General features: G+C 42.8%; 1 protein-coding gene and 1 long non-coding RNA gene across 3 annotated transcripts in view; one reads left to right on the top strand and one right to left on the bottom strand.

Annotated features, from left to right (window-relative positions):
- TBCK (TBC1 domain containing kinase) overlaps positions 1 to 25,194 on the top strand; it is a 481,012-nt gene that overhangs the window by 157,401 nt on the left and 298,417 nt on the right. The window contains exons 4-5 of the mRNA XM_077278374.1: positions 10,696 to 10,810; positions 20,694 to 20,767. Coding sequence (XP_077134489.1) covers positions 10,696 to 10,810; positions 20,694 to 20,767 — 189 coding nt within the window. The remainder of the gene's footprint in view (positions 1 to 10,695; positions 10,811 to 20,693; positions 20,768 to 25,194) is intronic.
- On the bottom strand, positions 18,024 to 24,301 carry LOC143788624 (uncharacterized). 2 transcript variants are annotated; one of them, XR_013218689.1, is made up of 3 exons: positions 24,244 to 24,301; positions 18,367 to 18,469; positions 18,024 to 18,115 (listed from the first exon to the last, which is right to left on the bottom strand). It is a non-coding gene; the product is annotated as an uncharacterized LOC143788624 (long non-coding RNA). The 2 variants fall into 2 exon arrangements; XR_013218687.1 differs by lacking the exon at positions 24,244 to 24,301 and adding an exon at positions 22,178 to 22,244.

The following is a 25,194-nucleotide window of genomic DNA, read 5'->3' as shown; positions in this document are numbered from 1 at the left end:
CTATTGCATCGGGAGTGCGGTGAAATGAACATCTGTGTATCCTTAGTGGTTTTGAATCCCGCGCGGCACCGCTCATTGGCTCAGCCGGTGGGGCGGGGGATTTGAATCCTGCGCCGCTCAGCCAATGAGCGGTGCCGCGCGGCTTTGGCTGGGGATTTGAATCCCGGGCCACTCATTGGCTTAGCCAGGGGCGCTCAGCCAATGAGCGGTGTCGCGCGGCTTGGCGGGGGATTCAAATCCCGCGTGGATTGTCCCACGTGGATTGTCTCAGCCGGCTTGCCAGGGGATATGAATCCCAGCCGCCATATCCGAATACCCATAACTTGGATGGGACTTGGAGCTAACAGTGCTGTCAGGATGGATTCCTGGAAATACAATTACCGGTAGGTCTAATTACCGTTTTCCAGGTCACCACCTGACAGCACCATGGAGAAACACCAAAGGAGAATGGTATTTAGGGTGGGACTACTGCTTGAAGCACCTTTCTACCCAAAGCTAACTGCGTTGATACTACATCTAGCTTATAATGTTTCGAGAAGGTACTAAGGCTGGACCAGGATGCAGCTTTGCAGATCTGTTCTGCCGATGCCCCCCCTTTCCCTGCCCAAGACGTGGCCATGGCTCTAGATGAATGGTCTCTAAGATCTTCCCTGCGCTTCATAAGCTAAACTAATTGTAGATTTGATCCATCTTTCAATGGTTGCTTTAGATGCTTTTTTCCCCTTATTTGGGCCCCTAAATTGGACAAAGAGATTGTTATCCTGTCTCTAGGGTCTAGTTGAATCAAGTTATTTGAGTACCGTTTCCCTAACGTCCACATTATGGTAAAACCTTTCCTTCAGATTTTTAGGGAACTGACAAAAGAAGGGAAGAACAATTTCCTGATTCATATTTGAATCTGAGACGACTTTCGGGAGAAAGGCCAGATCGAGTCTTAAGACTAGTCTATCATCGAATATTTGTAAATATGCATTCTGGATGGATAAAGCCTGTAATTCTCCCAGTCTTTTTGCTGACGTAATCGCCACTAAGAACGCAGTTTTAAGGGAAAGTTTACTGATCTCTATGCTCCCTGCTGAATCCCACAGGTGTTCGCATAGATCATTAAGGACCAGGTCAAGGTCTCAAGGCTGCACCAATCTCCTAATTAGAGGTTTTAGTCTCTGAACTGCCCTAGAAAACCGACTTATCCAAGGGTGAGCTGACAGAGGGGAGTCATAAAATACACTCAGGGCTGCTATCTGGACCCTCAAAGTACTAGGTCTAAGCCCTTTTCTGAATCCTGCCTGAAAAAAATCAAGGATTTTGGGAATATCAGGATGGTCAGTATCAACTGTCATTTCCCCACAGAAACTGCAAAATTGTTTCCATATTTTCGTATAGATAGCAGACATCACCGGCTTCCTACTGGCTTGAAGGGTAGAAATAACATCATCTGACTGTCCCTTTGCTTTTAAGACCCTGCCGTTCAGGATCCAGGCTGCCAACCGTAGAGCTTCTGGGTTTTGGTGTAGAACCAGGCCTTGATGAAGAAGATCCCTTCTTTCCGGCAACAGGAGGAGTTCCTCTTCTGAGGGAGGAGGGAATGCATACAGAAACCCGCTGTTCCAGGGATGTGAGAAGGCATCGATCCCTGCTGGGCTTTCCCAAGGATTTAAGGAGTAAAAAGTTCTGACTTTAGCGTTCCTTTTGACAGCGAATAGGTCTATATCAGGTTTTCCCCAACGTTGACAAAGACTGCTGAAGACTTCGTTTTTCAGCTCCCACTCTGTTGGGGCCACCTCTTTCCTGCTCAGGAAGTCTGCGAGCTGATTCTTGGTACCTTCCAGATGTACTGCCGAGATCGAAAGTACAGACTTTTCTTCCCATCTGAAGATTCGCTCCGCCAGGTCTTGTAACGCTATATGTCTTGGACCGCCCTGATGGCAAAGGAAGGGTACTGTTGTTGTATTGTCTGAGAAGATTTTCACATCCCTGTTCTTTACCAAAGACTGGGTGGCTGATAAGACCTTACAGACTGCGTGTAGCTCCCTGTAGTTTGATGATCTTCTGCTGTCCTTCTGACTCCATTGTCCCTGAAAGTATCTTCCCTGAACATGACCTCACCAGCCTTGTTGACTTGCGTCTGTCGTGACGGAGACTCCCAGGTTCTGAAGCCACGCCACACCAACTCGAAGATTCCTGGGAAGAGTCCACCACTTCAAGGATTTTCTGACCTGAGGAGACAGTCTCAATCCTTGATTTAGCGAGATTTGCTTTCTGTCCCAGGACGCAAAGACTTCCCGCTGCAATCGCCGAGAATGAAACTGACTCCAGTTCACACAAGGAATGCAGGCCGTCATCAGTCCTAAGATCTTCATTGCGTCTCTGAGAGAAAGTCAGCTTTGGGCAAACTTAATGGACCTTTTCTGTTATGCCCCTTAGCCTCTCTTCTGGTAGGTAAGACATTCTCGCTTCCGAATCTAGTATGACCCCCAAAAATCTTATTTTTGACTTCGGTACTAGATCTGATTTGGTCCAGTTTATGATCCATCCTAGTTTTTGCAGTGTGGAAATCAGGGATTGACAGTTGATTCTGAGCTGGCCTACAGAGTCTGCTGCTATTAGAAAGTCGTCTAGGTAAGGTATCACCAAAATGTCTTGATTCCTTAGATAAGCAACTACTTCTACCATGAGCTTTGTAAACCGGAAGTGACGCGCGGCCGGCGCTGAGAGCAGTGTACCGCCATCTGACTTCCCCCGGAAAAGCCGTGTGGAGATTCCCCCATCAGCAGAGGCGGTCCGGAACCCGGTACTGCAGAGGGCGCGACAGAAGGGTCGAGAGCCCCCGGCAGGGGGAAGCAACCCTCGGACCAGGAGCAGCGCTGCACTGGCAGGCTGAGGGACCCTCGGGCGGGTATCGGCCTGCGGGTGCCTCATGGTGGGAAGGGAGAAGCCGAGTCCCCCCGATCCACACCTCCCGCACAGAACGGTCGGTCTTACACTCTCGACGTTCCTATCCACAATGGGACAGGAAAAACACTGAACGGTGGTAGGGGGGTCCTTTTAACCTCTCATGTTTCCTGTCCCATTATGGATAAGAAGGACGTCCTCCATGGTGCTGTCAGGTGGTTACCTGGAAAGTAAATTTTGCATTTCATTTGGAAATCAAGGTCCCAGGGTCTAGAGGAAGAGTGGAGAGGCCACAATCCAAGCTGCTTGAGGTCTAGTGTGAAGTATCCACAATCAATGATGGTTTGGGGATCCATGTCATCCGCTGGTGTAGGTCCACTGTGTTTTATCAAGACCAAAGGCAGCGCAGCCATCTACCAGGAAATTTTAGAGCACTTCATGCTTCCCTGTGCCAACAAGCTTTTTGGAGATGGAAATGTCATTTTCCAGCAGGACTTGTCACCTGTCAACACTGCCAAAAGTACCAATACCTGGTTTAAAAACAACAGTATCACTGTGCTTGATTGGCCAACAAACTCGCCTGACCTTAACCACAGAGAATCTGTGTATGACTGGTGTATGACTATCAACCACATTCGGATCCTTCAGACGGAACCTGAAAACCCACCTCTTCAGGAAAGATTACAGCCTGCACTGACCCCGCTGCCTCCTCACTAGTGTTGAGCATTCCGATACCGCAAGTATCGGGTATCGGCTGATATTTGCTGTATCGGAATTCCGATATTTTTGTGATATTGGAAATCGGAATCGGAAGTTCCCAGTGTATGGTTCCCAGGGTCTGGAGGAGAGGAGACTCTCCTTCAGGCCCTGGGATCCATATTCATGTAAAAAATAAAGAATTCAAATAAAAAATATGGATATACTCACCCCTCCGGCGGCCCCTGGACCTTACCGATGTAACCGGGAGCCTCCGTTCCTAAGAATGAGGAGTTTAGGACCTGCGATGACGTCGCGGCTTGTGATTGGTCGCGTGAGCGGTCACATGAGTGGTCATATTTTTCGGATATCGGCCGATACTATCTGATACCGATACTTTCAAGTATCGGAAAGTATCGCTCAACACTACTCCTCACCACTAACAGAGCTACCGCCTCACCAACACCGGAGCTGCTGCAACCCCCCAACCTGCTGTCTCCTTCCCCGCCATCCTGTAGAATGTAAGCCCGCAAGGGCAGGGTCCTCGCCTCTCTGTATCAGTCTGTCACTGTTAGCTTGTTTACTGTAAGTGATATCTGTAATTTGTATGTAACCTCTTCTCATGTACAGCACCATGGAATCTATGGTTCTATATAAATAAATAATAATAATAATAATGTCCGACTGTGATTCATTGCAATCCTCTTACAACTCCTAGAAAGAAATGTTAATTTTACAAATATTACCTAAAATGTAGTGTCTGCACAAGTTATTTGAGACCTAACAGAGAAGGTTTCAGAGGTTAAATAGTAAGGCAATATATAGGATGTAGTTCTCAGATTTGGAGCCAGTTAGAAGCTCTCATTTTAGATGGTTTCTGATTTTTAGTAGATAGGTGCGTTGCTGCCACCAAGATGCCGTTTATGTGAACTACATAACTTCATATGCTGGATGATAGTGCTTCAAATTAGGCAATTATTACATTTACTAAGATGTCAAATACACGTATATATGTTTATGTATGTGTGTGTGTGTATATATCCATACACACACATACTTGTAAAAGTGAGAACTAGAAATATAATTTATGCTTTTTCCTGTTAAAAAGAGAAAAAGAAATGTAAGAGCTGTATTTTGGTCACTTCACCTTTTGTTAACATGGGGTAAAAAGTGATCCAAAAGTCATTTTTTCCTTAAAAAAACAAAAAAACAAAAAAAAAAAACAATCCTTATCATGGATCCATTGACAGATAAATAAAAAAGTTACTAGTTTCAGGATAAAGAAACACAAACAAACAATTTTTTTCTTTTTTTAATTTCTCGAAAAACACTACTGTATATTAATTTGATCAGTGTCAGATTGTGTCGGATGAAAGGCTCTACGACCATCTGACCATAGCCTGACACAAACTATAAAGTCCCCGTGTCTTTTTTACTGCACCATTAATGGTGTAAAAAGGAATAAGAATGGCAAAATTCAATTTTATTCCCATAAATCCCAGAAAGAGTAATTTTTCCTTTTCCAGTGTATTATGGTAAAATAAATGGTACCTCATATAACTATGTAGAGCCAAAAATATAAAAGAGGATTATAATAATTAGTCAACAGTCATGATAAAAGTGAAATATGCTCTTTGCATTCTATGGTTTATAAGGGAATCTGTCATGTCCCAAATTGGTATTACCTGCAGATATGGGGTTAATGTGCATATTAATAGCGTTCTAAAGCCGTGCAGTCGCTGCGCTGAAAGCCTGAGGAAATTAACTTTATTCCTTCGGCTTTCAGATATGAACATCAGATGACTAATTGTACCATGTTATTATTGATTTAGCAAAAACTAGGCCAAAAGTCAGAAGCACTGTGTGAAAAATTAAGAACACCCCATGGAAACATTAGCTTTTCAAACCAACTTTAAAGGGAATCTGTCACCACATTTGACCTACGTAAACTATTAATATGGTTGCACAGGCTATAGACTGCTGACAATAGCCCTACCTGTATGTCTCATAGCAAATGCCTTGTTGATAAATCATCTTTTAACACTTTTTGTGAATGATCTCTTCCCGGCTATTGGGGCTTATGCTGCCTGAAGGATAACGCTGCCACCAGAGCTTATTTTACATGACGTGGAGTTACCAGTGTGGTGTGTAATGGTTACCAGTGTGATGTGTAATGGTTACCAGTGTGATGGCGGCTCTCTGCTCTCCTGATCTCCCTGCAGAGCTGTGTGTGATTATAACTGACTCATCTGCAGGTTCCTCTCAGCTTGCATCTCACAGGCAGACAGGGTTGTAATATTGTTACAATACAGCAGAGCTTAAGAGCTCCAGAAAATGTGTTTGCATGAAGACTGTTTAATCTTTAATCTCTTCTGTTCTGTGTTAGTTACCTGTCTCACACTGGTAGCTCTCCTTCATGTAAAACAAGCTCTGGAGGCAGAGTTATCTTCCAGGCAGCGTCCTCTCCAAAACCTGGAGAAGCTCACTAACATAAAGTGATAAAAGATGATTTATCAGAAACAAGGCATCAGATATGAAGCATACAGGTAGGACTCTCCTCCGCAGTCTATAACCTGTATTTCCATATTAATAGTTTAGATAGGTCAAAGGTGGTGACAAACAACCTTTAACAGCAATAATGAAGTAAACCTGTATGACTTTATGAATCACCCATCTCATCCTGGACGTATGTTGGCCCATTCTTTATAATATTTCTTAAAAAGAATATCTGGGACTATGTATAAAAAAATAATTAAATGTGCCTTTACACTAACAGCCATGTAGTTGCTACCTACATGCCTGTTATTTAAGGTGCCATTCTTTGTCAGCAGAGAGCGGTCAAAGACCAATCCTTCCGGTAATTCTGCTGCCTCATGTTGAATGAGCGGCCGCTTCTTTTCCGCTCTGCTGTGTTGACAGGACCGGACTGCTGATGTCATTTTGATTGACAGCTGGAACCCGGCTGCCTAACTGGGGGAGTAAGACATCGTCAGTAACTCCCCGTCAACAGGGCAGGTTGGAAAAGAAGCCGCGGCTTTGTCAACATGACGTTAGCGAGGCAGCTGAATCACCAGCAGGAGCAGCCTGTGACAACTGTAAGTAACATCTACCTGGCTGTTAGGCTATGGTCACACGTTACGTTTTTGCAGGATTTTTTAATGCAAATTTTCAGCTGCGATTCACAGTACCAGCAATGTCTCTGAAATTTCAGAAATCTCATGCACACACCTTGGATTTTTCTTCCTAACGGTTTTGTCAAAGAGCTTGGTTTTTGCAAAATGCAGCATATTACTTCTATCAGCGTTTTTGCAGCGTTTTTCACCCATTGAAAGTAATAGGTAGTGCAAAATACGTTGCAAAAATGCTGCAAAAAACGCAGGTATCAGGTTTTGCTGCATTTTTGGTGCCAAAACTTGATGAAGTTGAATCTGATTTTTTTTTTATGCACTAAACTTTATCAGCATGCACAAGAGACGAATGTACCCTGACAAAAACACAGCGAAAATGAAGTCAAACCTGATTTTTCTAAGCAGCTTAAACCCGGCTTAAAATTGTCATTACAAAAAAAAACGCTACAAAACGCAACGTGTGAACTTGGCCTTAGCGTTTATGCCCTTTTGGTTTTTTTTTGGTTTTTTTTTTTAGAAAGTCCCAGATATCCACTTCAAGTGCATTGAATGGGCATTTATTTATATATTACTTAAATATATCAAGAGAAGAAAGAAAATGCGGCACTCACCATATGTCTTCAGCTAAAAACTTGTCCTTTATTTAGCACTTTACAATATCCACAGCATATTGCGGTGTCGGCAGCATGTAACGAGGGAGTGAAAGGAGTGGACGACGGCCGTTTCGCGCTTGCGCGCTTCTACGGACCCATGTGTGAAGCGCAAGCGCGAAACGGCCGTCGTCCACTCCTTTCACTCCCCGCTCCCTCGTTACATGCTGCCGACACCGCAATATGCTGTGGATATTGTAAAGTGCTAAATAAAGGACAAGTTTTTAGCTGAAGACATATGGTGAGTGCCGCATTTTCTTTCTTCTCTTGATATATTTATGGACTGGCACCTTCTCAATGCTGAGCACCACTCAATCTTCATCAGAGGCAAATGCGATCTCTCCACATAGGATCACATAGAAGATTGTTTGAAAACAACAAGTTGTCAGTGCCGGCTACAACCTTCTTCTTTGTACGGATTTATATATTACTAAATAGATGCCGCGCTTGAGGATAAATCGAAAGGGGATAGTTCAGAAAGCCAAAAAACACATGTACTAAGGACTTCAATTCCACTCGGGTAAATCAAATTAATAAATAGCTAAAAGCCTAACTGGTGTGATGTTAAAACCGAGTGACCCTCCAGGGGTATGTCTGTGACAACAGAATAAATATATTGCCGACGTGGTGCACTCATCCACCAGAGCCAAGAGTATACAGCTGCTGGCTTGCCTGTATACACTGGGCGCTGCAGCGTGCGATGTAGTTGTGAAGGTGCCAGACGCAGAACCACTTGCTTGGTGCAGACGTCTGAACCTGCAAAAAGCAGTGTGGCCAACAAACTGGGTGTGATATTCAAAGAATGGGGCTTAAAATGGGTGTGATTCCATAACTCACAAGGGAATCGGTTATTACAAATTCGATTTCCATCCCTTGGGTGTGCTAATATATTCTGCTTGCCTGTCGCCTTAAGTGACAAATTATGGCCAAGCATCCCTAGTTTGGAGTTTTATGTCCAAAAGAAAATGTTCCTGAAGTTTTGTGGTTTACTCAGATGCAACTTTACAAACATTCACTATGATGCCATGTTGTTTGTTTTTTTTGTTGTTTTTTTTTTTTTTTTTTAGAAAGAAAATGCTTTCTCCTGGCAACCTTTCCAAAGAAGCCACACTTGTTTAGTCTTTTCTAATTGTACTTTCATGAACTTAAACATTTCATGCTAACTTAGGCCTTTGTAGTCTGAGCGATAGCTCTTGGATTTTTTTTCAATTTCTCTGAATGTTGCACAGTCTGACCTTGGGGTGAATTTACTATGGTATCCACCCCTGGGAAGCGTGTCAACTGTCTTTAATATTTTCTACTTGTGAATAATTTGATGGACTTCAAATTGTTTGGAAAAGGGGTATATAACCTTTCCTAGATTGATGGACAGCAATAATTGCTTCTCTAATATCATTGCTGATGTCTTTCTTTTTTTGGCATTGTGCTGACACATTTTTGTATTCTCTAAGCTAGCAATCTGTCTGTCTGCTAGAGGTGGGGAAAAAGGGCGCAGGACAAGCTCATATAGCAGGGGAGGGAATCTTTTTTTCTGCCAAGGGCCATTTGGATATTTATACCATCCTTCGGGGGCCATACAAACTCTGCCCACAAAGTGCATCCTGACTCTGACACTGGTGTCAGGACGTAATCTTTCATTGCATGCCCTTCATTAGTGAACACTGCGTGTGTGTGCTAACAGCACGAAGAAATTAATGAGCTGGTGCCAATCAAAATACAGCTCCCTGCCCAAGAATGCGGGCCCTGAGAATCTGCCCGGGGGCTTGATTAAAGGTCGTCGAGGGCCGTAAATGGCCCTGGGGCCTGAGGTTCCCCACCCCTGTCATATAGGGTGATATTGAAAGGTAATGATGAGAAGGGAGTTATGAAGTTGCTCACCTGAAAGTTGTGTTTGTCCCTACTCCAATAATAGCCCATGAATGTTACAGCAGCTGAAGTCTCGTCAGAAAATGAAGATAAACCTTCTTTTGCATATCGATTAGTAAGAAAAAGTGGACATGTTGTTGTAGAGAAGTAGTAGTTCTGGAGTGGAATGGTAATTGTATACTTTTTAATTTTACGCGTTTCATGCTCACATCAAGACTGCAAACATAAAACGCCTCAAAATAAAAACTAAAAAATTACTGTTCCATTCTGGAACTGCAACCTCTCTATGGCAGCTCAGTCTACTTTGAAACAATCTCCTTCTCCTACTAATCTGCTAGAGGGCTCCCAATCATCAGAGCCGGCGAGGGAGTGCATTGTCACTGTTAGACAGCCTGAACACATCTGGGGAGTCCCTAACAAGCAGGCAATCCCCACACGTGTTCAGGCTGTCTACCAGCCTCCAATCATGCAGCCGCAGGGACTAGAACATAATATACGAGCACGCCCAGATGCTGGGATAACACCCGAGCATGCTTGGATAAGACATTATCCGAGCACGTTCGCTCATCACTAATGATGATATTAAATAGATACACATTTAGGATTATAATAAATGTTACTTTTGGGTCACCCCTTTAATGTAGGGAATCTGTTGGTAAGATCACCCTACCCTTCTCTACATTGGGTTGCAGGTCTTCGAAATGTAAAACCATTGACACCTTTATATCTTCTAGTTGTTGCTTCATTTCTTTTTTTATTCATATGGAAATTGGGAATTAGGTGCTCTGGGTGGGATAGAGCACTTAAAAATCCACTGCCTCCCACGTTTTTTCCTCCATCCCAGCACCATTATTTTTTGCTTGATTGTTACCTGATTTTCCTTGTCACACAGACAGTGAGCTCTCAACAAGATGAAGAGGCTGGTGTTGGGTAGGGAAACCATTGTTCCCTCACACCCAGAGCACTTAACATCTAATTTGCAGATCAATCAAACACTAATTACTTGGAAATGCAGTAAAAGAGAGCAAGATATAAAGGTGTTTATGGATTCAATCCCCAGACCTGCATGCCCGTATATGCAGTTTGGAGGCGTTGAGTTGATGCTACTGTCAGATTCCTTGTAGATTCATGTGACCATTCAAATGGTGAGCTTTGTGGTTCATACTCCTGCCAAGCCCTATCTTCTGGCTAGTGATGACTTGTAATTAGCCATTTCAGACTGGAAAGGCTGAACACAAAAAATGCAAGAAGATTCCAGTCCATTGATCACCACCTTATGGCTACCTGCTATACGTGCCATGCCGAGTGTCTCTGGATACATGTATAAATGCCTGGGAATGATCGCTCTTTATACAAGTTGTCCTAGAACTGCTCTTTTTAGTACATTGGAAATCATATTCATAAACATTTTTTTGTTCGCATTTCTCAAAGCCAGCACTTTGTCTCTTTCTCTCATCCGTCAGCCCTGTGAAGATTTTGCACATTGCTTTTGAAGCCCTTCAGGGACTGGAATATTTGAACTGTCATCGCATTGTCCACCGGGCGCTGTCTCCTCACAATATCCTGCTGGATGGAGAGGTAAGGATGATGGGATCTATGGGGACTCGAGAGCTTCTGTGTGATCTGGTTACTCTACGGCTGGACACCATGCATTAAGATGAATAGTTGATTCTTAAATTCAATCATTTTCTGATAGTGATAAGAAGATGAGAACACGAAGTTAAAGAGGTTTATATATAAATAAAGCTCAAGGAGAACCTGTCATCAGAGTTTTATACCCCAAAACTGGCATGTATGTAGAGGCGACTTAATATTGAGTAAATTCTTTTTTTTTTTTTAAAATCTGTTTTGCTGTTTGAGCGAAATCCATAGTTATAATTGTATGCTAATGAGTTACAAGTGCAGTGGGCGGGCCCTGCACTTCCAGCTCTCCTGCCTTTTCTGCCTATTCCCTGCCTGCCTCCTGTCACTGACTGACAGGTCACTGATACCGGAGGGAGGCAGGGGGCGGGGTATAAGTAGAGAAGGCAGGAGAGCTGTGTGTGCAGGGCCCGCCCATTGCACTTGCAACTCATTAACATACAATTATAGCTATGGATTTCTCTAAAACGGCAAAACAGATTTGTACAGGAAAAATAAGGACTTAGGCTTCTTTCACACTTCAGTTGTTTGGCGTCAGTCTGCTCCGACATTGTGACGGATCCGTCAAAATTGTTGAGAAAACGGTTCTAACGGATCCGTTAGAACCGTTGCGACCGTTTTTTACATCCGTTGGAACCGTTTTTTGACGGATCCTTTTTTTAAAAAACGAGGATCTCAATGTGATTGGCTAATACAAAGTACTGGGAAATGTGACTGGCTACTGGAAACTACTGGGAAACTATATATACAGTGTATTTACACCACATCTTTGAAAGGTTGTAGAGAAAGTGGCAAAGATGGAAGGAGTACTGGCGAATATTGTGAAGATATGTGCGGATTTCACTTTTGAGGCTAATCGGTCTGTGTTGCTGGCTGATGGCAGGGTATGTCTTGCTGGCTGGCACTGTGTTCTCTCTCTGCTTCTTCTCTGCTTCATGGCACATTGAGGAATGAAGCCCACCTGTCCTGTTTATATAGTTTTGGGGTTGTCTGGGAAAAGTATCTACTTTTTGGAGCATGCTCAATTGAAAAAGGGTATTGGGGCGACGGATCCGCCAAATGACGGATCGCAACGGATCCATCGCCCATAGGCGCCCATTCTAGGAAATGGCGGATGCGATGGATCCGTCGCGAACCGCCATTTCGGCGCAGACAAAAAACGTTATAATGTCCGTCAATGTCTAGATGACGTCCGCCAAATTTCGACGGATCCGTCACATGGCGGATGGAACGGACAACCATCCGCCACAATCCGTCGCTAATGCAAATCTATGGGAAAATAGTGGATCCGCCTAAAAAAAATGGCGGATCCGCTATTTGACGAAAACGGCGGATTCAAACTGATGCCAAAAGACTGAAGTGTGAAAGAGGCCTTACTCAGTATTAAATTTCATATTCGTACATGCCATTTGCTTGGGGTATAAAATCCTGATAACAGGTTCTCTTTTTAATCATTGTGTAAATGTAGTTTTACTAATCGTTATGTATGTGTAAGTTTCTAATCCATCTTTTTCAAAATATGATCGCTGTCAGTGAAAGAAAAAGTGGTTAAAACTTGGTCCACACTGTTTGTGCCCACTGTTGCAAGTAGGGAAAGCCGGCACACTGCTAGTCGAGAGGGTCATGCTTGAGGAAAGGACCAGTAGTCCTCTAATACTCTAGTGTAAGCCTCAGCACTGAAAAGACAAATGTGGAAATTCTTGCTCCACTGTCGGGCACACACGTTCAGGAGATATACTGTATGTCTGTCAGTGTGCACAGTCTGCATGGGTGTCAATCCATCCACAATGGGGACCCACTGTAAAGAAACCTATCCAATTTGATTTGGTATACATTTCTTTGCAGTGTCTTTCTGCATAGGGAAGGGCATTTTGCTTTCAGCCTCAAATAGTCAAATATGGCAACATTATAGTTAACATTGGGAAAGATACACAAGCACAGACAAAGGCTACTTTCACACTAGCGTCGGGCTCGGCCCGTCGCTGTGCGTTGGGCCGACGTTCCCGACGCTAGCGTTGTCTCCGCCGCACAACGGGGGCAGCGGATGCATTTTTCCAGCGCATCCGCTGCCCCATTGTGAGGTGCGGGGAGGTGGGGGCGGAGTTCTGGCCGCGCATGCGCGGTCGGAAAAGACGTTTACGACGGAGCAAAAAACGTTGCAAGCAACGTTTTTTGCTCCCGACGGTCCGCCACTGCACGACGCATCCGTCGCACGACGGGTGCGACGTGTGGCAATCCGACACAATGCGTCGCTTAATGTTAATCAATGGTGAAAAAACGCATCCTGCAAACACTTTTGCATGATGCGTTTTTTCGGCAAAACGACGCATTGTGACGGAATGCAGTTAACGCTAGTGTAAAAGTAGACATAGCTTTAGGTCCACATTCTGCCTACCGATACGTATCTAGTCCTGCACTTGCTGAGTAGTGGATAAAATTGTATCCAGCCTACAGTAGAAAAGCCATTGTGAGATATACAGCATGACCTTCAGACTGATAAATTGTAGCAAATTACATCAAATATTCAAAAGTATTGGAACACACCTCTCTTATAGGGGTTTCCCACCTTCAGGAAAGTGGACCCCAAATGGTCTAAAATACCTAAACAGAGCAAGTACTCGCCCTCATCAGATTCAGCACTGGCTTCCCGCTTTTGCTCGGGTCTTGGTGTTTTGGCTGCAGCCGTCTATCCAGTAGTTATGCATGCTGTTTGTGATTTTCGTTATTGTAGAGCAATGTGGTGTACTTTCCTGAATGTAGAACATCTCGCTTATTAAATTCTGTTCCAGTTTTTTTTTTTCAATTCCATTGTCACAGGTGTATCAAATCCAGACCTAGCCATGAAGGCACAGTTGCCTACCTCTGCTAGCTCCAGTGTCAGGCCTTGCTTAAAAGGAATCTGTTACCCCAAAAATCGTATATGAGCTAAGCCCACCGGCATCAGGGGCTTATCTACAGCATTTTGTAATGCTGTAGATAAGCCCCCAATGTAACTTGAAAGATGAGAAAAAGAGGTTAGATTATACTCACCCAGGGGCGGTCCCGCTGCGGTTCTGGTCCGATGGGCGTCGCGGTCCGGCGCCTCCCATCTTCATGCTATGACGTCCTCTTCTTGTCTTACTGCCGCGGCTCCGACGCAGGCGTACTTTGTCTGCCCTGCTGTAGATAAGCCCCTGATGCCAGTGGCCTTAGCTCATATACGATTTTTCGGATGACAGATTCCCTTTATTTCTCTTATGGCAGCTCAAGTCTAACCACACCATCAAGGGCTCTAGCGAAGACCCAGGTGGTCGCTTAATTTTGCCCCTCCAGGCTCTTCCCAGTCCGTGACACAGTGGTTCCACAACCACCAGTCGTGATGCTAATATCCTCTAGAGTTTTAGACTCACATTGTCTTCATGTCTGCTTCATTATGAAAAGACTGCGACAACATCTATTTGCCAAGTAAAAAATATCCCTTACAGTATCATAAACTGCCATTTTTCGGTTATTTCATCTCTTCAAGACGTCTGGATGGTTTCTGAGACAGTTTCTGCTATAATGAATTTGGCCATATTTCATTGACCATTAACCCCCCCCCCCCAAAGTTCCTAGACTTTGCAAACTATTACCCCCAGTTGATTAAGAAATATTTTAAAGTGGCAGTAGATCTTCAGTTAGCTTTCACTCGAAAAGGCACGAATACATGGAATTGACTAGATACTGCTATTCAAGCAACTGTCGTCTTGTTTTTCCACTACTTGAGCTCTACACCATCTTGTTTTCGGCTTGCTTTTCTTCATTGAAGTGTATTGAGTTCAGGTTATTAAATAAGTAGTGGAAAAATTATGCCATAACTGTGCAGCAAAATGCGGGAAAAATTGGTCCCAAAAACCACATGAAACATATTCTCATAAAAACACATTTTGGTATAATGAAAAGGACACAAGTCTGATTAGTTTTCAAAGCTGCTACTATTTACTTGTAGTAAGCGATCCAACGAGATACTATAAGTACAAGAATATATTTAGCGGATAGTTGCACTGCTACAAGGCAAATACTTGCTGCATAGAATTGCCTTAAGAGCAGCTATCACCAGTAAGTCCTGTGAGACAATCCAAAGCAAATTTGTGGAGTAAGCTGCAACAGCTTTAGGTACAACCAACTCTTCATGGAAATATCATGGATAGGGAATGGGCGTGCGGCCACAAAGTATACACAATGTACACTGACGAGCAAAAGGGAACAATGTTTTGAACTATTAACTTTCACGCTCCATATCTCACCATCCACTACTGCTTTGAACGTGAGACTGCCATAATTTTATAAGCATCTTGGCTATCTCATATATACAGTAAATTCGTCCCTTAGAAAAAGCCGGTTCTCCTGGCGAAATGCGCATCAGGAACGATACGCTGAGCTGATATGATCTCAGATTAATATAGGCACAATAAATCAGTCACGCTATGTTACTCCTGTATGGCCTCACAAGGAGACCCGGGTACTGACCTTAGAGGTAGCGTAGCCTGTTGATTCGATCCGATCCTGAAATTTAGAGGACGCGATCAGTATCTCTGGGGAATTAGCGTGCCTGATCAGCGCACTTTCTCCCACCGCAGCTTATGTCAAGCGGGCAGCAGTGCTTAATCGCTCAGCCGCCGCAACTCTGAGCAGCACACTTCCCTGCAGAGCTTTGTGCCGACGATGCCCGTAGCCAATACCGGTTAGGTCCGACCCGGGGATCATTGGCGCCAGTGACACCCACCTGACCGCGTCCCCAATAGGTATATAAAGAGAACATGTTACAACTTATTATACCATCTGATTAGCCCATGACATTCAGAACTAAGGCTGACGCATAATTCCTCCGGGTCATTATATGCTTAAGGGCTGTTTCATTCATAAATAAGGTGATGTTCCAGCTCCTTAAAAATGTAATTGCAGCGGTGAAAAAACTCCCTGTATAATGTGATTCCAAGGGGTTAAAGCGTCTTTGATAACGATCTGGTCTCAGATCGAAACGCGAAACTCCTTGGAATCACATTGTACAGGGAGCTTTTTCACCGCTGCAATATTTGTTAACCAGAACTAATAAAGTTTAAGCTTTTAAGGAGCTGGAAGATCACCTTATTTTTGTTTCACACATCTCGTCCCATCAATACAAGACGAAGTTCCGTGCACCTGCGGGCTAGGTTGGTGAGCTGGCTGTGGTTTCCAACCACGTTGTTTCTATTTTATTCCTGTTTCATTCATACAGACCTATAACAATTTATGGGATTAATAATTTGGTCTGACCTCAACATATAAGGTGTTTGACTCAAAAAATGTATTCACTTGAATAACTAACAGAGTGCCTTAATGAGATTGGAGTCCAGCCTTTACTTTTAGGGTCAGTGGCTGGGAGTCCATCTCATTCAATGCATTTGATTCTGAGGTCTAACCGCTTGGGATTTAGTGGATCACAGTGGTGAATATAACATAATCAATCACACACTGTGATCCTATATATATCTATGATGTATGATTAAGTATTTTAAATCAGATATTATAATTTTTATGCAAATTAATGATTTATAATAAAGTTTAATTTCATTCACACTTTCACCTTTCCCCCTCCCCCTTCTCTATTTAGCATATGATTATATATGCAAATTCTTGTCATGTCACTGCATTGTTACTGTTTTGCTCCTGTTGGTGGAAAAATCTTTTTCTTCCTGTATACTACAAATTACAACCTGTTCTCACATTCCCTAATAGCTCAAGTGTGTTATTAGGTTGATTCCCAAGGGAAAGGTCATTGGTTCGAATTGAGGAGCAGCCATGAAGTTTTCCCAATCAGCATCATCCAGCTCATCGATAGTGGTCTCGACCAAGAAAATTGCCAAACTGCATGAGGCGAGTGCCATGACAGTTGGAAGAATAAGTTATGAAGTCCGTCCATCCATTCAAAAGTCAAGAGGTGGATATCCAGGCATAATATCGGAGTCATCAAGTCAACTCATCATAAGGTCTATCAGTTCTGGCGTGACAAATGTGGAAATGGAGGTGGCTTGTAGGTTTCGTAATAGTGAGATTACAGATGCCCATGCAAGCTCTGTGCGAACCACTTTACACAAGTCTGGAATGGTGGCTTGAAAAAAAGGAGTGTTGACTTGAGTTTGCAAAAAAGTATGAAAAGTGTACAGTAGAAGATTGGAAACGGGTGATTTGGAGCGGTGAGACGAAAGTCAATAGACTAGGCTCTGATGGGTGCAACTGGGTTTCGAAGAAACAAGTGAATAAAGGGCCAACGGATCGAGAAATTGATGGAACTGTCAAGTTTGGTGGAGGAAGCCCGATGATATGGGGATGTTTCACAACCAAAAGTGTTGGATACTTGACCAGGATCAATGATGGTCTCAATGCTGGGCTATGTGTAAGTATCCTACAAGACAAGTTACTTCGTACACTGGAGTACTATGGGTATGAATAGGACGAAACTGAGTTCCAGCAGGACAACGACCCGAAGTATATGTCGAGATTGAAGCAGAGGTGCTGGAATGGCAGTCCCCAGACCTCCAACCCTATCAAACACTTGTGAGTAATGTTGAAGAAAAAGCTGTATACATACCCAAGTGAGTCGACCAGTATGCACCAACTTTTGGAAGTTGTAGAAGAGGCCCAGGATCAGATTTCGGTCGAGACATACTTGAATCTGAGAGCATGCCAAGAAGGATTCAGTCAGTGTTGAAATCCAAAGGTGGTTTTACAAAATACCAATAAAATAATAAAGATTTAGATTTTTAGGAGCAAAATAATAGCAATGCACTGACATGACAATAATCTGCATCATTAATCATATGCAGATTAGTTGCAAGGCACATTTATGTGCAAGATAGCCAAGATGATTGCCTATAAAATGATGGTAGTCTCCCGTTAGAATCTGTAGTGAATGGTGACACATGGAGCCTGAAAGTCAAAACATTGTTACCCTTTTGCATGTCTGTATATTACAGAGTTGTCAAACTTATGAAGTGATTCAAGATTTATTTCTAAAAGCAAAATACCCTTTTTAGGGTGTTGTTCACAACTTTTTACTAATGTTACTGCCAATCAATTCTCAGGACCTGGTCATTCTGCTATGTCAGTAATCTATGCCTGCAGGACGGGAGGCCTGAGAATCAACTCCTACCTGCCATCATCTGTGTCATCTTCTTTAGATTTTACTGGCCTGATGCATCGTCATTTTTGCAGAATGGAACATATGATGTCACACTGGGCTGACTAATGAAAAAAAAAGAGCTATGGATGCTGTTAAGTGTAAGAGACAGTTCTCAGGGCTTCTGTAAAACAACCACAGATTACTGATGTTGGCGATGGATTGGATCCTACGTACTGATTTTCACCAAATCTACTTTTTACCATAGGCTTACTAAGCTAACGCTTAAAAAAAAAAAATAATAATCTTTTTCTAAATACCTTTAATAACTTATCTATCCACTGCGCGTAACATTAGCATAGTCATATAATCCTACCTGTTATTTTCCTTCAACGATCTGTCTGATGGTTTTTCCTTTTGGACTCCAGTCTCCAGTGGACCCTAACATTGACGTGATTCATCGAGGCTTTGGTTGGAGTCTGAAAGGGGAAAGCATCTAAGTGAACATCACAGAAAAATGACAGGTGGGATTACCTGACCGCTCCGGGAACAAGGCTAGATAAGTAGATAACGGTATTTAAAGGGAACCTGAGAGGAGATTAATGATTCCCGAACCACGAGTAGCGTGAAACAGACACCGCATTATTCCAGCCTTGGATTATCACTCTAAAATGGTGCAGTATTTGAGAAAAAAACATGCTTTGAAAAGCCAGCCAGGGACTATGCCTCTCAGATGACTAGTTCAAGAGTTGGTCCCCTATTAATAACTTCACGCCTAATCTCCGGCTCATTGAGTCCTTGGACCAATAACTTTATGTACATACAGTCATGGCTGAAAGTATTGTCACCCTTGAAATTGACGGCTGAACAGAGGAACAGCTACGGGCGCCGGAGACCATGGGACATGCAGGGACCGTGCCAGGAGGAGGTGAGTATGTGACAGTCGTCAGTCCCCCTCACCCGCCAGCCCCCCCGCCAACCATGACTCGAGTATAAGCCGAGAGGGGCACTTTGAGCCCTCAAAAAATGGGCTGAAAATCTCAGCTTATACTCGAGTATATACAGTAATTCAAATGTCAACGGATAGTTCACTCTGCCACTGATGCACCCTGAGCCTGCAGGACAGCTTGAATTTCTTTGGAACTTGATTGGAGCTGCTTATCTACCATCTGGACTATCCTGCATTGCAACCTTTCATCAATTTTTCTCTGCTGTCCTTGTCAGGGGAGATTAGCTACAGAGCCATGTGTTGTAAACTTCTTGATTATGTTGTTCACAGTGGGAAAAGGAACATCAAGATCTCTGGGGATTAACTTGTAACCTTGAGATTGTTGACGTTGTTCAACAGTTTTGGTTCTCAAACAGTTCTCTTCTCCGTGCTTAGGCTGTTCTCACACATCAGTTTTTTGCTGTCAGGCACAATCCGTTGAATTCTGAAAAAAAAATGGATCCGGCAAAAGTTGCCGCCAGATCCGTTTTTTTTCTCATAGACTTGTATTAGCGACGGATGGTCTTGCGTTTCATCCGATTTTTGCCGGATCCGTCAAAAATTGGTTTTCCGGCAGCCGGAAAAAACGGACATAGTAACATTTTTTGTGTCCGTCAAAAAAACGGACGGCGACGGATCAGTTGCTGTCCGTCATTTTCTACAATGGAACCCTATGGCACTGGATCCGTCAAATGACGGAATCTGACGACGGATTCCGTTTATTTTTTTTAACTGAGCATGCTCCAATTTTTGGGGATTCAATAAGCTGGATCAGCTAGTCGGATCCGTCGCATCAGTTTTTCACATTCTGCGACAGATCCGTTTTTATCAACATTCAATGGATTGTGCCTGATGTTTGAAAGCAGCCTTAGTGTGCCACACACAGGCACAATGCAAAGATTGAGTCAACTTCTCCCTTTTTCTCTGGATTCAGGTAAGCTTAAGCGAGCATCACATGCTTAAAACAAAGTTATTTACCCACATTCTTGAAAAGGCACCAACAATTTTGTCTGGCTCATTTTTGAGGTTTTGTGTGAAATTATGTCAAATTTGCCTTTTTTTTTCTCAGTTTTTTTTGTGTTCCAATAGACTCAAAGGAAATAAACGTGTGTAACAAAACATGTGTAATTGCAATAATTTTCTGGCAGACATACTTATTTTTCTGAAATAATTTCAAGGGTGCCAACACTTTTGGCCATGACTGTATGTTTATAATGTACATTCAATTACATATTCTATTTTATAATTTCTTTTTATCTATAATTGTCTTCATCTAATTTGAATACAAGTACTACTCCTTATTCCTTAGCCTTCTTTCTCTTTGTTCCCTGGTTCCCCCTAATTTTTCTGTATTCTTTCCATGTTTTACCCCTTAGCTTAGTATAGATATTATTTCTCTTTGTTCCCTGGTTCCCCCTAATTTTTCTGTATTCTTTCCATGTTTTACCCCTTAGCTTAGTATAGATATTATTTAAAAATGTTAATAAAAACAATTAATCAAGAGGTTGGTCCCTGACTGCTTTTCTTTGCTCCCCTTCCCTAGACTGACCGGTCTCTATGTTTGTGTGATGGGTTATATTGCTTAGTTGTAGCTAAATGATATGTTCAGTTCGAGGTCTTCATTTCTGATACCACTTTCCAACTGTGCCGGCCGCCCGCTGTGTGTCTACAGTTTGTATTGTGAATATTATTTTGTAATTATCTTTCTTTTTCAGGGTCATGTTAAGATGGCCAAATTTGGTCTCTATTACATAACAGATCATGGAGCAGATGTAGACTTTCCAATCGGGTAAGATGATTAGTTCCTGCCGTAATGTAATGTGCCAGTAGGTGGCAGTGTGGTTGTAGTGTAGAGGAAGCTGAGCAGTGCCCAGCCATACATTGTGTAATAAATCGTCTCATTGGTCTGATACCATAGCTAAAAGAAGAAATTGTAATAATGTCACCAAAGTGGCAGTGTATGATGACCAGTCCAAAAATACTCGCTGCAGATAGCAAGATTTTTTTCAGTTATACTTTTTGGGGGAAAACTATTGCTGCTTTTACATGTATTAACACATAGCACTTTTATTATTTACAGCAACTCTAGAGTATGGGGATACACTGTTGTCCATGTTATCTATTTTTTGCGCTCTGGGCTGATGTTTTTACTGATACCATTTTGGGGTACATACAATGTTTTGATTGACTTTTATTGCAATTTATTGCAATGTTGCGGCAGCCAAAAAACACCTAATTCTGGCGTTTTTTACGTTGCACTGTTTACCGATCAGATGAATTTATTTTATATTTTGATAGCTCGAACTTTTACAAATGCAGCGATACCAAAAATATATTTGTTTGTTTTTCTTCTAATTGTTTTATTTTAATTGGGCAAAAGGGAGTAATTGGAACTTTTATAGTTTTAAAAATGTTTCCATTTTTTTTTTAAACTTTTTTTTCCTTTTTACTATAAATACTAGTTCTCCTAGGGGACTTGAAGCTGTGATCATCTGATCGCCTGTGCTATACATAGTAGTGCATCAGCTGCAGGCTGGCTTTCACACAACAAGCACAGAGGTCTTCAGCAGACCCCTGGCTGTCATGGCAACCCATCGGTGTCCTGCAATCACGTCATGGGTGCGATGATGCATGCGTGGAATGACTCGCCCGACGCCTGCCGACGCATGTTAAATGCCACTGTTAGAGATTGACAGGGGGGTCTAACAGTTGACAGCCACTGGCGGCTGGTAGAGGCAGCTGATGTCTGGTTCAATCAGCCTTCATTAGCCGGGAAAGATGCGGGCGCAGAATGTGAGCCCGCATCAAAGTCAGGGACATGTCTTTTGATGTAAATGATGTGAAGGGGTTAAAAGATTTCCTTCTCACCATCGAAAACACATGCACATTTGGCTGAGCGTCCTTTTATATGGGGCAGAGGGGAGAAAAAGTTTTGTGCTGAACCACATGTATGGCATGCTTAGGGGTATTGTCCGGGCCAAGAAAGAAAAGTATAGAGTCACTCTAGATGACTGCAGATTGCGAGTTGTCACAGTGTGCATTGCAGACACTGTCATGATTACGCTGCCTTCCCAGCCCCACATGATGCCATTTGTATACATTCATGATGTCCTGACCAGACTCCTCTCAATTCTCTTCTATTGTGAGGAGCTGAGTGAGTCTGGTCGGCATGTGACTGTAAAGTGGACAAATCACTTACCTGCTGTCAGGTGGCCGCCCGCATTCCCATAGAGTGATTGTAGACCTTTCTTAGACCGGACAACCCTATAAAAGGTATAAACAGGCAACACTTTTTTTTTGGCGTGAAAACCCATAGATTCATCAAGTGTAAGATGGCATTTTGTTTTTTCACTAAATTGTCTCGTATAGCACTTTATCTAGTCATTTCCTTCTTCAACGTTTTTGGTTGCCGGCAGGGTTTTTTGAGCATTTTTCTTTCCAGTGGTTTTGGAATGATTTTTTTTTACTGGCATTTTCTAAACTTTTTGTTTAACTCCATTCAACAATGAATTATCTACACTTTTTCTTACAAAGAGAATAGCAAATTGCTGAAAAAGATGCTCAGGCGACTTCCAGGCGTTTTCTGAGTCTTCCTGTTAACTGGTATTGTAAAATATAGAGTGTCTTCAGAGCCGAAAAAAATTAAGAAGATCTGTTCACTTCTTTTAACAGGTTGGCATCTTTGGAAACCTGAATAGGTTAACCGCTTCACGACTTTTGATGTACATGTACGTCATGAGTTTTGTCTATGACTATGATGCGAGCTAGCACATCATTCCCCGCATATGATGGCTGATATAACCATCCATAGTGGTGCCCTTAATAGCTATGGGTGGGGCAGCGGCATTTAACACGTGCTAGCAGGGAGCACGTCGATCCATGATGTGATCGCAGGGCGCCGATGGGTTGTCATGGCAGCCAGGGGTCATCTCCTATACCTGTCAGTACGATCCTCCTGTGAAAGCTAGCCTGTAGCTGGTGTTCATAAGAGACAGTGATTTTCGCTGTACATAGCAGTACTAATACACTGCTACATATAGCACAAGCAATCGAATTATCGCAGCTTCAAGTCCACTAAGGGGACTATTAAATACAGTAAAAAAAAACATTTAAAAAAAAAAAATCACCCACTTTTTACCAGTTAAAAATAACAGTTAAAAATTTTTTTTAAAATACACATATTTGATATTGTTGCTTTCATAAAAGTCTGATCTATCAAAATATACAGTAAATTAATATGATCGGCAAATGGTGTAACGAAAAATGAGAACCCCAGAATTACCTTTTTTGGCTGCTGCAAGACTGTAATTAAATGCAATAAGATGCGATGAAAACATTGTATCTATCTCAAAATGGAATCTGTAAAAACATCAGCTCAGAGTGCAAAAAATAAGCCCTCACACAGCCACATATCCCGAAAAATGAAAACATTACAGGCTTGAAAAATGACAACATAAGCAAAAACAATTCTTACAGATTTCTATTTTTTTAACACTTAATTAAATGATAAATTAAAAAAAACCCTCAAAATAATTGTGAAATTGCGCTTTTTTTGCAACTTCAACGCACTTGGATTTTTTTCCCGCTTTTCAGTGTTTTTTCTTTTTTTTATTACAGTTTTAGTAATGGGGGTGTCTGATAGACACCTCTCCATTACTAAACCCAGGGCTTGATGCCAGCTGTGATTTTTGACAAATCACAGCCGACATCAACCCCATCAATGCCATTACCTCGATAGCCACCGCATCAGTGCACTCGGGAAGAGCCTGGCAAAGTGCCTGAATTGGCGGATCTTATGTCATGCTCAACCTCTGGGGCAGCTGCAGGCTTGTATTTTTAGGCTGGGAAGAGCCCAATAACCATGAACCTTCCCAGCTTGATTAGATCCGCTCACAGCTGTCTGCTTTACCTTTGCTGGTTATCTAAAATAGGGGGGACCTATTTTTTTTCATTTATTTATTTTTTTTAGCTTAAAGGGAATCTGTCACCCCCAGAACATATAAGACCTACTAATATGGGCATACAGGTAACAGACATGTTACACTAGTCATAGTCATACCTGTATGCCTCATATTAATGGTCTTGTTGTTGAGAAATGTTATATTCTGTCTTTTTGTTAATGATTTCTTCCAGGCTCCAGACGTGCGGTGCCAGGAAGAAATCCCTGCCTCCGGTCTTCATTGTAATACTTACCCCCTTTCATCAGCGTCAGTTATGGCCCTGTAATCCTGCACCTGTGCCATGCACTCCCTCAGAAATACATACCTCATCCTCCCTTCTGTGGGCGCTGCATTCAGGGATCTTCTGCACAGGCGCTGGTGAGTCACTGTGACCTCCGGTGTGCACCATGATAATATGCTCTCCACACTTCCTCCCTGTACAGTCATCGCTAGGAACCATGTATACATGGCGATGACTATGCAGGGAGGAAGTGGGGATATCAGTATTCCGGGTTTTCTAAGTTACCTTGTGAATGTTTTTGCCCTTTGTTAAAATGGAGTTTGCTGTCTGCCCTACTTCCTGTTCATTTGTTTAAAACCCGGGTCAGGTGTCAGCCTCACTGCTGGAGTATTCTGCTTGGTTTCTCCATCAGCTCAGCTGCTTGTCTGCTGTACTTCTACCCGTGGCTCTGGACATTCTCTGCCTATGTAAGTTACGCTCTCAGTCTGTTGGCTTGGGAACTTAACCCTTGGTTCTCTCCTCCGGGTAAGAACTCTGTTTGGAACTGTGTTTGGGGCTTTTGCTGCTGGACTTAGACTGTGTTTGCTACTTAATCCTTATTTACTCCCCCCGGTGGGAGCTACTGGAAATTACACCAGTATAATTCTTTATGTGAACTTGTTTCTGGACTTACCCGTGTTTATGCCACAACTGAGATAAACTTATGAACTTGTTTCTGGACTTACCCGTGTTTATCCCACACCTGGGATTAACCTGAGGACTTGTTTCTGGACTCCCTGTGTTTACTTCATACCCGGATTTGACTCTTTCTGCACCAGCTGTGTTTGGATCTGCACGTCACCCGTCTCACTCACCTTGCCAAGGACTTTGGCCTAAGAACTCTTCTGTTTCGCTGTATATGGCTAAGGGACTTGTGTCATTGCAAGTTATCTATATATTGTTTGTGTGTTTTTGCTGTGTTACAAATACACTATTTTACACTAAAGAAACCCGTCTCTGTCTGTTCATTGCCCCATGCTACCAGAATCTTAAGAG

Source organism: Ranitomeya variabilis, chromosome 1, assembly GCF_051348905.1.
Source record: "Ranitomeya variabilis isolate aRanVar5 chromosome 1, aRanVar5.hap1, whole genome shotgun sequence".
NCBI lineage: Eukaryota > Metazoa > Chordata > Amphibia > Anura > Dendrobatidae > Ranitomeya > Ranitomeya variabilis.
The sequence above is the reverse complement of the archived record's forward strand: the minus strand, read 5'-3'. Positions and strand labels throughout refer to the sequence as shown.